Source organism: Echeneis naucrates, chromosome 22 (genome assembly GCF_900963305.1).
Source record: "Echeneis naucrates chromosome 22, fEcheNa1.1, whole genome shotgun sequence".
In the NCBI taxonomy this organism is placed as follows: Eukaryota; Metazoa; Chordata; class Actinopteri; order Carangiformes; family Echeneidae; genus Echeneis; species Echeneis naucrates.
In genome coordinates, this window is record NC_042532.1 from 21,563,829 (window position 1) to 21,576,327 (window position 12,499).

The 12,499-nt window shown below is 46.7% G+C and overlaps 1 protein-coding gene across 1 annotated transcript; it reads right to left on the reverse strand.

Annotated features, from left to right (window-relative positions):
• Positions 1–526: 526 nt before the first annotated feature.
• strn3 (striatin, calmodulin binding protein 3) lies at positions 527–12,125 on the reverse strand. The gene is made up of 16 exons (XM_029494045.1): positions 11,563–12,125; positions 6,307–6,410; positions 5,983–6,056; positions 5,410–5,488; positions 5,161–5,322; positions 4,385–4,517; positions 4,158–4,293; positions 3,929–4,068; positions 3,663–3,841; positions 3,528–3,575; positions 3,334–3,455; positions 3,086–3,253; positions 2,861–3,001; positions 2,667–2,768; positions 2,496–2,582; positions 527–2,418 (listed from the first exon to the last, which is right to left on the reverse strand). Exons 1-16 carry the CDS (start codon positions 11,854–11,856, stop codon positions 2,249–2,251), a joined length of 2,139 nt encoding a protein of 712 aa, XP_029349905.1. The 5' UTR covers positions 11,857–12,125; the 3' UTR covers positions 527–2,248.
• Between the last annotated feature and the right edge of the window lie 374 nt (positions 12,126–12,499).

Consider the following 12,499-nt stretch of genomic DNA (forward strand, 5'->3'; position numbering starts at 1 on the left):
ATGGACCAGGTCTGGGTCCCCCTAACAGCCACATGAATGAAGGCCTTTTGGATATTTGGGGGAGCAGCTTTTCAATTTTAAAAAAAAAAGCAACTTCAATGTTTTGTTTCAACTTGATTTTCAAGCAAAACTGAGAATCTGAAGCTTTAAATGTTTAAAGTGTTTTCAGAGTAACTTCACTGAAATGTGTTCAGATATTTAACATTTTACTCGTCTCATTTGTTCCTTCTCTGGTTTAAAATGAGTCCTGCATAATAAAGACACAAACACTAAACAGAATATAAATCTGAACTGCACAAACTTCCTCAGCTGTCTCACTTTGGTGGAGCTTTTATTTTGGCCGTCCTTTTGCTGAGGCAGAATCAGGAGCGGAGCAGCAGCTTCTGTACAGGTACACCATTTAATAGTTATTATAGACATTTTATATACATTTCAACAGTTGTAGTCTGCTATGTGGTACAATCTTTAAAATCTGCTGTTTCATAGTTTGTAAACCCCCCCCCCCCCCCCAAAAAAAAAAAAAAAAAAAACTTACAAAACTCATCAAAACTCGCAAACTGATCAGAACTTTTTTATCCATTTTTTGGAAGACTAGAAAAAATACTTTTATTGTATTAATCATGCATTACACAAACAAAAGTCTTTAGTTACACAGAAAGTTGTAGCGAGGGTGAAAATAAAACAAAAATAAAACTATTTGATTGTGATCAATCAGGAGCCGCTCGCTGTACGAATCCCTTCAGTTAGAAAAATTAAATTAAAACCATGACAATAAAATCGACGTCCCCTCGAGTCCGAGCAGGTCGACACTAAAAACCAGCTGAAGATATAAATAAGTCGGTTCCCGCTCAGCGAAACAGTGAAGACGAACAGAGAAGAGAAAGATCACAAAGTGACGTGATGTGAGGAGGACTGTAAATAAAAAAAATGGAGTCTGATATTAAAAATCTCTTCTCAGGGATGCTCAGAATCAAACACGACCTGAAGGTGCCACCGAACTGACGAGGTGAAGTGTCAGCGTTTAAATTCCTTCTCCATGTTTTCCTGAGTTTGTTGTGGACGAATCAAAACCCAGCGGAGACACAAACATGGATTTATTTTTTTAGCAGCTTTTGTATTTTAAAGACGAGTCTCAGATGACAAATGGACTGTGAACGCAGCGGTGTAGTTTTCATTCAGCTCCTCTTCCTCAGCATCAACCTGAGTGACGAGACGGACGTGGGCGGAGCCAACGGCAGGACTGGACGGGAGAGGTGTCGTTAACGACATTTAAAGGGGAGGGGTTAAAATACAGGGCTCTGATTGGCTGAGGCGGAGAGACGGCAGCTGATCATGTGATTTGGTGATGTTTCTTAAAAATGCTGTTTAAAAAAAAAAAAATCACGCAGGTTAAAAATCTGATGTTTTTTTTGATGCTTTGGTTCAGATTTTCTAAAAAAAAAAAAAAAAAAAAAAAAAAAGAGATGAAGAAGCGTGACTTCTCCTGTTCTATATTGACGCTAACCAATCAGAAGAGAACAGCTCTGTGTCCATGGCAACAGTTTTTTTTCCTGGTTCCTCTTTGTTGAGGTGAAGCAGATGAGGAAGTGATGTCACTGTTCGCCCAAACGCCAGACATCGGCAGAAACACAATTGTTGCTGTAGAAACCGTCATCACTGGGGGGCGGCCTTTGGAAGGAGGTGAGAGCAGCACGAGGTGACAGATTCATTCACTGATCTGTGTGTTCATCATGTAAAGGGAATATCAGGCGAGCAACACACGTGGGAGAAAGGGGCGGGGCATCAGACATGATGTCATCCTATTTTCAGTCAGTTTTTTTGACCAGATGAAGAAAAAAAATGACTACAAAACAACGGAAACGAGGGGCGGGGTCAGGGGTGGAGCTTTATGTAGTGTCAGAGGGGAGATGACATCACAGGTGAGCAGCTGTGCGTCGACCTGCAGGTGTTGAACGTTTCTGTTCCTGAACGTTTCCTCAGTGAGTTGGAGGGCGACCGCAGCACAACTCCTCCCAACATCTACTGTGTGTGTGTGTGTGTGTGTGCGTGTGTGTGCATGCGTGCTGCTGTCCAGTAGAGATCCTCTTCACCTCCGGTCTTTCATTAATATATAATCTGTGTTCAGAGACCTGAACAGACCTGAATCCTGTTTGTATGTCAACAGCCTCTCTCTCTCTCTCTCTCGCTCTGCGTCTGAGTCTCGCGCCTCCACGGCCGTCTGTTTCCTCTCCCTCCTCCTCCTTCTCGTTTAGACGTAGACTCTTGCGAGGGCATCGGCTCCGGCAGAGGCGATGTAGGCCTTTGAGGGGTGGAAGGCCACATCATAGATGGCCTCCTCACTCTTCTTGCGGTGGGCAGTGATTTCCTGAACACACGTTTTACTGTCAAGGTTCCACAGACGGAGGGAACAGTCGTGACCTGAGAAGGAGGAAGCACGTCAGTGTTGGTGAACACAGCCGTCACAGATTTTCATCTCATCCAGGTGTGCGACTTACTGCCAGACATCAGGTAGATCCCGTTAGGATCCACAGCCAGACTGGTGACTGCGTCCAGGTGAGCCACCATGGCGTGGATCACTTTACCTGCAGGACAGGAAGCAAACAGGAAACAGGTGTGTCAGAGACGAAGAGAGCCTGATGACCATGAGGGGGCGACTCCTAACTCACCTGACTTGTTATCGTAGAATTTGATCTGGCGGTCTTCGTGAGCGGTGATGGTGACCGGCAGTGTGGGATGACTCACCACTTTGTTGATATGATTGGACTGGGCTGGGGGGGGGGGGGGGGGGGTCAGATAATTAAAGAGCTTCTCTATGACACAAACATCTGCTGCACCTGCCTGTGTTTGTGTGTTTCCTTACTTCCTTCTCCCTGCCCCTTCAGCACCAGTGCATGCTGGGAGGTCTCCAGGTCATACACCACCACGTCTCCACTATTAAAGGATGCCACCATGTGGGCGGGGTCACAACCGTTAAAGTCCACCGACGTGGGGATCCCATGTTCTGCAGACAGACATGTTAATGTGTGCTGTGTGTGCTTTGTGTGTGTGTCTGTGTGCATGTGTGTGTGCGTGCTTGCCCCCTCACCCTTGTTTGTGTTGAAAGTGCCGATGCATGGGTTCTTCTCTGTCGGGTTCCACAGCTTCACCGTTCCGTCTGCTGAGCAGGACAGGAGGCGGTTCTTGATGCCACTATAAGCCAATCCCCACACGGCGTCTGTGTGCCCCGACCACGACCCTGCAAGGACGCTGGAGTCTGATTGGACACACGGGGAAGAAGAGTGAGGAGCTGACCTATCAGAGTGTGTGTGCAGTGTGTGTGCAGTGTGTGTGTACCATAGGTGTCGTAGGGGTCCACATTGGAGCTGGGGATGTTCCACCACTGGATGGTGGAGTCGATGCCTCCACTGAAACACTGTTCACCACTGGAGGTCATCGCCAACGACAACACTGGGCCACTGAAACAGAGACAAAGACCTTCAGTCTAAAGCCTGAACCTGAACAGACCAGGTATGAGGTCAGATACATACACGTGGGCTCTGAATGTGTAGATGGGCTCCACATCGAAAGAGGCACTTCTGAAAAAAACAAAACAGATCATCATGATCCTCAGCCTCTCTGCCTGTGTGTGTGTAAAGGTGAATGACACGGTTCTCCTCTCGTACTTTTTGGCGGGGACAGTCTTGGTGAGGTTCCACAGTTTGAGGGTGTGATCCTCGGATACGGTAACCAGACACGGCTCGACTGGGTGGAAGGCCAGCGCGCGAACTCCGTCGAAGTGGCTCCGCAGCGTGTACTTGGGGTTCCACGTCTTCCTGAATGAAGACTCCTTATTGGATGGCAGCTGAGGAGAACACACGAGAGATCACAATTCAAGTCACTCACAAGCATCCGAAGCTATAGTGCCAACGTGTGCTTGTTTGTGTCTCACGTCATAGCTGTAGTCTGTTTCATCATTCGTGACGGTGAGGTCAGCAAGGTCACCCAAACCGAGCACGCTCTCCAGTACGTCGTCTGAGCCCCCCAACAGGAAGGACTTCCCCCCACCCGTGGGAAATGGTAGCGGCTCAGCTACAGAGAGAGACAGCGGGGATCTTAAATAACTCACCTGCTGACAGGTCTGATGATTGAGCTGTGAAGTTCCCTCCCCCCTCTCTCACCCCACTCCGTCCCGTCTCCAGAGCTCCGAGCTTCACCAGCTCCTTCTCCATCCTCGCCCGTCACCAAGAAATCAAACTCCTTCAGAGCCTCCTCTGTGTCGGCGTCATCCTCTGAAGCCAAGCCCTCATTCCCAACCTGAATGACGAAGAGCAGGGAAAGAATTAGGAGGGAAAAAACAAACATTAAAGGAAGGAGGCAAAGACAGAAGACAGGAGGAAAAGCTTGCCCTGGGTTTGTGCTTCTTGGCTCTGTGATGTTTGTTGGTGCTGATGTCATCCATCAGGTCTCCTTCCTCATCTTCATCACTGTCCTCTGCATTCTCCAGGAAGTTAAATGTCTCCAGAACGTCACCTGGACTCCTGCAAACAAAAACACATTACCTGTGTGTGATGGCCAGCCACACATGGTGACACACAAACACACACACTCCATTTTGTTTCACTTGCTGTCAGTCACTCCAAACAGCTAATTTCATTTAAAACCAGTTTATTTACTTTGAGCCATATATTGTTTTAGTGAGTGCACACTTTAGCAATGGAGGGTTCACTATTAGTTTGTTATCTTAATCATTTCTTTCTTTTGAGTTACCATGGTGGGAGGTCACGTCCTGGTAGAGCCAAAGGCGAGGCTAAGGGCGGAGCACTCTTAAATATGGCACCCAGCTCATTGGACCAGACCATTCCCTGCTGTGTCATGGGGGGGATTTGGGTTTAGTTAGTTTGTCCTCTGTTAGTTGTAGTTGATGTCCATTTTGGTTCCCCCTTGTCTTTCCAGTATACATGTGCTCCTTGGTGTCATTATGGGAGGTCTGTTCTGTTAAGTTGACATCTCAGTTACTTTGAGTATAGTTATCTTTTGATGACCTCTTTTATAGGCCTAGAAAGATTTTATTTTTGGGCAAAAAAAACGAACCCTATTTTTCAAATTATGTTCTTGTCTGCTGTTGCCTAACTGCTTGGTCCTTAACACTGCGTGACTTCTGGCATCTGTGTGTGTTTGTACCTCTTGCTGTCCTTGCGGCGCTCCGTCCCGTTGATCAGGTGCTCTAGGTTCTTGTTCTCCACTGATCCATTCTGCTCCGATCCCGACAGGCCGAGCAGAGAGCGAACCCTCTGAGTACGAACATCCAGGATGGTGTCTGTGTATCCCACTTCCTGCAGGTACCTGAAAACAAAAAATAAGCAGATTATTGATCAGCTTGGTCCAGTAACTGGGTTAGCATCTTAAGATTGTGTGTGTGTGTGTTCTCACTGTCTCAGCAGCTGTCTTCCTTGTTTCCAGGTGAGCTGACTGTTGGCAGGAATGGCCGAGACCTCTGAGTCTTTGGTGTCTGGAGGACAAACAGATCAGTCAAACACAGACTGAAGGATGATCCCGATCCGGATCAGATCAGTTCAAGGGTCAGAGTGAAATGATAGGAGGAAGATGAGTGTTAAATCTGTTTCTGTATGAGCAATGAAAACACTTCAGACTGAACTTAAAACATCTTCACCCCACAGACGTCCAAAAATCATGTTCAGAATAAAGACAGAGAGACAATCAGACACTTGGAGCTGATTTTTCATCATTACTGAGCAGAACTGATCAGATAAAGACCCAAACACATGAGAGGAACTTTTCTTTGGAAGAGAAGGAAACATTCAGAGTGTGTTTTAGTTAGTTCTTGTTTTCTGAGTCTGAACTGACCAAACAGGATCAGATGAGTCTCAAGATGAGACTTATTTTTTAAAAATGATGAAAAGAAACGGACTGAGATGTGAGATAAAGCAACCTTCAGAAACCAGTCCACAATCCGTCTGCTGGTTTCAATGGTTCATCACGTACCTGATTCAAAGCTTGGCATCTTCATCTCCCCTTGGTTCAACTCCGTGCCATATTTTAGTTTGTGGTATTTAGCTCTGATGAGGAAAAGTGATCCATCTTAATCAAATCAGATTTATTTGTATCACACCAAATCATAACAGAGTTACATCAAGGCACTTTACACACACAGCAGGTCTCCAAACTCTTTATAAAATGATTTAACGAGACCAACAGATCCCCCCATGAGCAGGAAAACCTTCCTCTAAGAGGCAGAAACCTGGCAGAACTGGGCTCATGAAGAGAGCTGAAGTAAGAGTCTGTTCAGAGCGGAGCGGTGTGTCTTACCTCTCCTGCTTCAGAGCATATTCTAACATCTTTATTCTTCTGACCAGGTCGTTCTTCAGGTTCTCCTGACCTTTCCTCTCCCCCTGCAGGAACGCTATCCTCGCCTGGACAGAGACAGAAATCAGAGATCAGAGGTCAAAGGTGAAAACACGGTCCGGACTGCCATGACGGCTCAGCAATAGTCGATATCGATCACAGATCATACCTCTTCTTCCTGTGTTTTTCAAAATAAAGGCAAAACATTCAGTGAAGTCACCCTTCAGTTTGTAATTTTCTGTTGGCCAACAGTACAAACCAGCTTTGGAGCAGAAGGTGGATGTGATCTGCTCTGTCCTCGACCCTGATTGGATGTTAGTCCTGCCCAGTAGCCCCTCCCCCTCTAAATGAACATTCTGTTGTATTTCAGACTGAGACCAGAAACTCATCAGGGAGGAGGAGGGACATTTTCCCATAGACTTCATCTTCTCCTCTGATCTGTTTCAGGAGCCAATCCCAGCTCACTCTGGGCGAGGGGCGGGGTCACCCTAGACAGGTGTGCAGGCCATCACAGAGACAGACAGACAGACCTACAGAGTTTAGAGTCACCAATGGACCCAAACAGGACGTTCAGAGAGAACCGCTGTGAGACCACAGACTTCAATACCCCCTGATGGTCAGACCAGAGTCCAGGTTCAGAGTGTCTGATCAGAACTTCATCACTTCCTGTCTGTCTCTCCGTCCATCTGTCTGTGTGAGCAGCTGCTCCTGAAACCGAACACTGGTGGAGCCTGGGAGCTATTTATACACACACACACACACACACACACACACACACACACTAGCGTGCCCATGACAACAAGGGGGGATTCTGAAGCGAACTGAGGCGCTGGGGTCACGACTTCCTCTAGTGAAGGTTGCCATGACGACAGGGAAAGAAGTCCCCGACCCGGTCAAAAATGAGAGAGAGAGATACAAACTGGGGAGATCTGGGAGGAGGGATACATGACACACCACACTAACTCCACTCTGATTGGCTGGGTCTGTGATTGACAGCCACAGCGCCGCACTGACATACGACACACACGGCGGACGTTCACTGAATTTACCTGGACCTCAGACAGGTAACATCCCATCATGCATCACTTCCATAGATGATCACACACAAACTGAGCTGCTGTGTTTACTGTGCTAAGTGATGTCTTTGGCCAGTTTTAAATTAAGTTTGAATAACGTTGAATCTCTCTCTCTCACACACACACACACACACACACACTTTGGGGAGCTGAAGTGAGGTCAGAGAGCCTTGGTGATGCTCATGACGACGGTGTGTGTGTGTGTGTGTGTGTGTAAAGTGAGCTCACAGGCCCAGATTTACTCAGCTGACAGATCAGTCCGGGTTGGGGGGAGTCATCAGGGTCGATCCTCTGAACAACACACACACTTTAAATTGTCATTACTTTTTCAAATCAGTTTGGATCACCAACTAAAGGTCGTCCTGTGACTTTAGTTGTCTTCTCTTCATTTTGTGACTGACAGATAGTTGAACTAGAGAGAGAGAGAGAGAGAGTGTGTGTGTGTGAGCGTATGTGTTGCTGGTATTTCAGGCCAGTCTACTTTTAGCATCCAGCTGGGACCGGGCTGTCAGAGCAGGGCCCAGTAGGCCAGGGTGCCTAATAACAGCCTCGTCTCAGAGCCCTGCCCTCGTTATCCAAGCATCTCGCAGTTAGGCCCCGCCCTCCGATACACGACGTTCCAGGTAAACAGGACGACCTTTGACCTTCTGGCTACAATTAGGGTGTGTGAAAAGTGTGTTTTACTGTCAGCGTGTTAAACAACAGGCCTGCTCTGAGATCCATTTTCGCACCAAAGCTGACAAAGACAAAAATGAGTCCAAACTAAAGCTTGCTCTGTCCATTTAAACCGGAGAGCAGCGGCTGACACATACACCCCGTTTCTGTCTGTGCAGACAACAACACAACTCTGGAGTTTACAAAATAAAACATCCAGCAACGTTCCTGGAAGTCTGTGGCTGAAAACTTGGGACCCCAGTGTCCAAGTTTAGCTCTGACTCAGGTGTGACACAGCGGTGGCTGCACCTGTCCCGCCGTGTCAGCACTCCCTTTTACACAGACGATCCGGTTTTAACACGGGAGGGGGATGACTGTTGTCTGGGAGAAAAGCTCTTCCAGCTGTCCTGGACAATCAACAGCTGCAGACGCTGGTTCCCGGAGAAGACTGTGGAACATATGGGACTGTTTCTGCCTCAGGGTCTCAGGATCAGTCCCACCAGTATCTGAGGCTCCACGCCATCATCACCACAGCTGCTCATTTTATTGTCATCAGCTGATGGTGGTTTCAACGAACCAGGAACCAGGACCACCACACTGTGGTCCGTTTGCTGATCCCCATGGACTAAGTGTCCCAGCTCAAAGCTTACGACTCTCTGACACAGGTCAGACACTTTAAATGTGAAGAAGGGAACACTGGAGGTCAGGGAGCAGAGCTGCTGAGGTAGCAGAGGATACAGACTCGCCATCAGTATTTTACGGGTCGAGTCCTTTCAAACAAGCCCAGATTATAAACCTGCTGCGACTCCACAGTCCAATCAGCTGATCTCAGACCAGAGCTGAAGCTGCTTCACCACAACAAACAGAGCAATGTGTGGAAGGAACTGCTGCTGATCGAGTCCTCATCCTGGATGAAACCATGTTGAATCAGCGGGCCGGGCTCGGTCTGTACAGTTTACACAGCAAACAAGAACAATGTGAAGCAATCAGGTTGTTTCACTGTGAAGGAGGAAACAGCTAGAGAGACTCAGACTGCAGACATGTCTGAGTGTAAACTGAGTCTCATCAATAAATATTGCAGGTAGCAACAGTTTCACTACTTCACACAGAAGTTTGTTGATAATTCTTGTGATGAGCTAAACACTTCCAGGCTTTAGTCCAAACAGCAACAGAAGCTAAAGGGAACACTGGTTTAACAACAGTCATCGTGGTGTTTCTTTGTGGTTTGCTGTTGTGCAACTGATGTGACAGAGACAGAAAAAAAGAACGCCTGGTTGTTTCTATGCATTAGTGTGTAAACAACTCAAACGTGTTGGAAAAAATGACACAGTCTTCAACCAACAGATGATGTCAACCTTCTAAAACTGGTCATCCAGGTGTGTTCCTGTCTGTCCTGGACTAAGTCTTCACATGACCCTGACAGACTCAGACATTGTTTGAAAACTCCATGTTTCCTGATTCTATCTGTGCAGAGCATATAAGTATCCATATCACTGCAGCAGCTGTGAAAGTGGATCGGTGCAGATTGTAGATCGTCACTAAAGGTCCAACTTTAGAGTCTCTTTCTAACTCTTTTAGAGCTACATTCAGGCTTTTCTCATCTCTAAGTTTTATATTTAAAAAAAAAAAATCATCTTCAGAATCAGCTGATTCTGTCTGATCAGTTCAGACTCTGGTCTCATGAATCAGGGAGAGAAGCTCAGAAAACAAGAGCTAACTAAAAACACACTGAATGTTTCCTTATTCTGTGTAAAGCAGAATAAGCAAAGAAAAGTTCCTCTCGTGTTTGGGTTGTTTCTGTCTTTATCTGATCAGGAGTTCTGCTCATTAATGATGAAACAATCAGCTCCAAATATCTGATTGTTTTTATTCTGTCAACACAAACTCAGAAACAAACAGGACTGATCCAGAGACTCTCTGATTGGCTGTGACATCACCCACCAGAGCCAATAGGAGCGTCCAATATAGAGACGTGACTCTTGACGTCACTATCAAAGATTGAGGACATTTGCATCTCTGTCTCTGACTTTTTAGTTAGAGGGGTTCCTATCAAAGGAAACCAGGATTATTTGTCTGGTGGCAATTCTCCAGAATTCAAATGTTGTGATTTTTCAAAGTAAATCAAAAATATTCAGTTATTAAGTCTGAGACACAAGACAGAAAATTGATAATTTCAGATATTCTCTGGCTTCAGCCTTTGAAATTACAGAATTTTATTCTTTTTTTTTTATGACAAAAGTGAATCTGCCTGAGATCAAACAACCAGGTTGATTGAACAAGTTTTTGAAAAAGATCTGTTACAGGGCCTCTTGGCTCAGAGGTATCAATGAGTGTATGACCACAGACAATGACGACAGCTTCACTTGTTCGTCAGTGTGCACCTCTTATCTGACAGCGTCATGCTGAAGGTATCCAGAGTCACATCACAACAAGTCCGAGCAACGCGAACACACACTCAGTGTACCAGGCCATGTCAACACAAACACACAGCCTGCTGTAGGGTGTGTTTTGACAAAGACGTGAACTCTGCAGCATTTCATACATCTGAGCATTCAAACATTCAAACACACACAGAAGCCTGAATGAAGAAATGTACACCATGAAAGGAAGGAAATGAGGGGAACACGTATAAATAATTACTGTAATTAATATTATCATCTTCCCGCGACAGTAATAAAAAGGAACCTAACATTACTTTGTTGTAATTCTTTTATTACTAAGAGTACTTTCAACTGTAATATGACAAGTTGTGTTTTGGTAAAATACCCTCTGGTACTCAATCCTACTGTCTGTAGGTACACAGTCAAATATAAATCTTTTAAACATTATGAAACACTATTTGTGATACTTTCTGCCGAAGATGTCATTTTATATCCTGAACAGTTAAAACTACCTCCACTTGTGATCGTTTAGGTGTGATTGTTTATTTTCTAACATACAATAGCCATGCTTGAGTTTCCACTATTAGTTGTGTGTTATAGATTAATAACAGTCTCACACATTTTGTACTTTTTCCACAGTGAAGGATCCCAGTAGCCTCCTTTTAGCCACCAGCTAACTTAGCTAGCGTGACAAACCAAAATGGCTGAGTGTGGATATTACCTGACCGTCAGCTGGACTCACTTCTCCTTCCCCAATAACTCAAGTCCCTCATTAAAGTCTGGGGCCACAAACTCAAGAGAAGTCAGCGCAAAGTGCAAACACACAAACAACAGTGAAACACAACCGAAGCTAAAGGCTAGCTCCAATCCAGCTAACAGCGAATTCCGTTATTCAATGACCCGTTAGCTTTAGCCGCTAGGTTACAAACATTTGGGTTTGACGAAAGGGAGATTTAAACTTAGATGTGATGAGGGAAACAGACAAATGTGATGAAATTCAGTTAACAAAATACAGCATGGGATCGGTGTCCCTGCGGCTGGACACAGCGCTAACGGGGAGCCTAAGCAGCCTAAGCTAGGCTAGGCTAGGCTAGGCTAAGCGGGCTAACCTGGAGCTCGGCCCTCTCCACCTCCCAGTGCGCCCGCTCCATCTCGAACCGGGCCCACTCATGCTGGATGTAGTGCAGGATGCCGGGGATTGTGTACTGCTGCTGCGGCCGGGGCAGTTCGTCCGGCTGGTGTGGAACCATGACCCCTCCGCCGCCTCCAATCGGCGGATTAGCGTTGCAGTTGCTCCCCGGCTGCTGCGCCTGCTGCTGCGGCGGCGGAGGCTGTCGTGGAGCGGCCCCTCCGGCGCCTCCGGCCGCTGCGGCCCCTCCTCCTCCGCCGGGGTGCTCATCCATGTTTTTTATTTTTTATTTATTTATTTATTTTTTTTTTTAGAAAAGTAGAAGGAAAGTCCCGAGCAGTATCGGTCCGCTGAGGGATTCCCGTCCCCCCTGAAGCCCGTGTCTCCGCTCCGTGACTGTGGCGCAGGCTGCCCCGCGGTATGACGGGCTAGCTGCCCCCGGAGGGCTGCGGTGAGTGCGGCTGGTGACGGACGCGCTGTCGGTGTGTGGAGCTAACCGGCCGCCATTACTGCTCTCTCTCTCTCTCTCTCTCTCTCTCTCTCTCTCTCTCTCCTGCTCTCTCTCTCTCTCTCTCTCCTGCTCTCTCTCTCCTGCTCTCTCTCTCTCTCTCTGGATCCGACAGGCGGGGGAGAGCCCGGCCGCGGTGCATGACGGGACACAGAATCCTCATTTTCCCTCACATCCAAATGCATTATGTGTCGTTCAAGGTGCGGAGGAAAAAGTAGGAAATCTGAACTACTCATACTACGTCCAAACCACACACGCACAAACACAGAGAGACACAAAAACACACACTCACACAGAGACAAACAGAAAGAGAGAGAGAGACAGACAGACACGCAAGCAAGCAAACAAACAAACAAACAAACAAACAAACACACACACAAACTTACACGTACACTTGATGTCCTTGAAC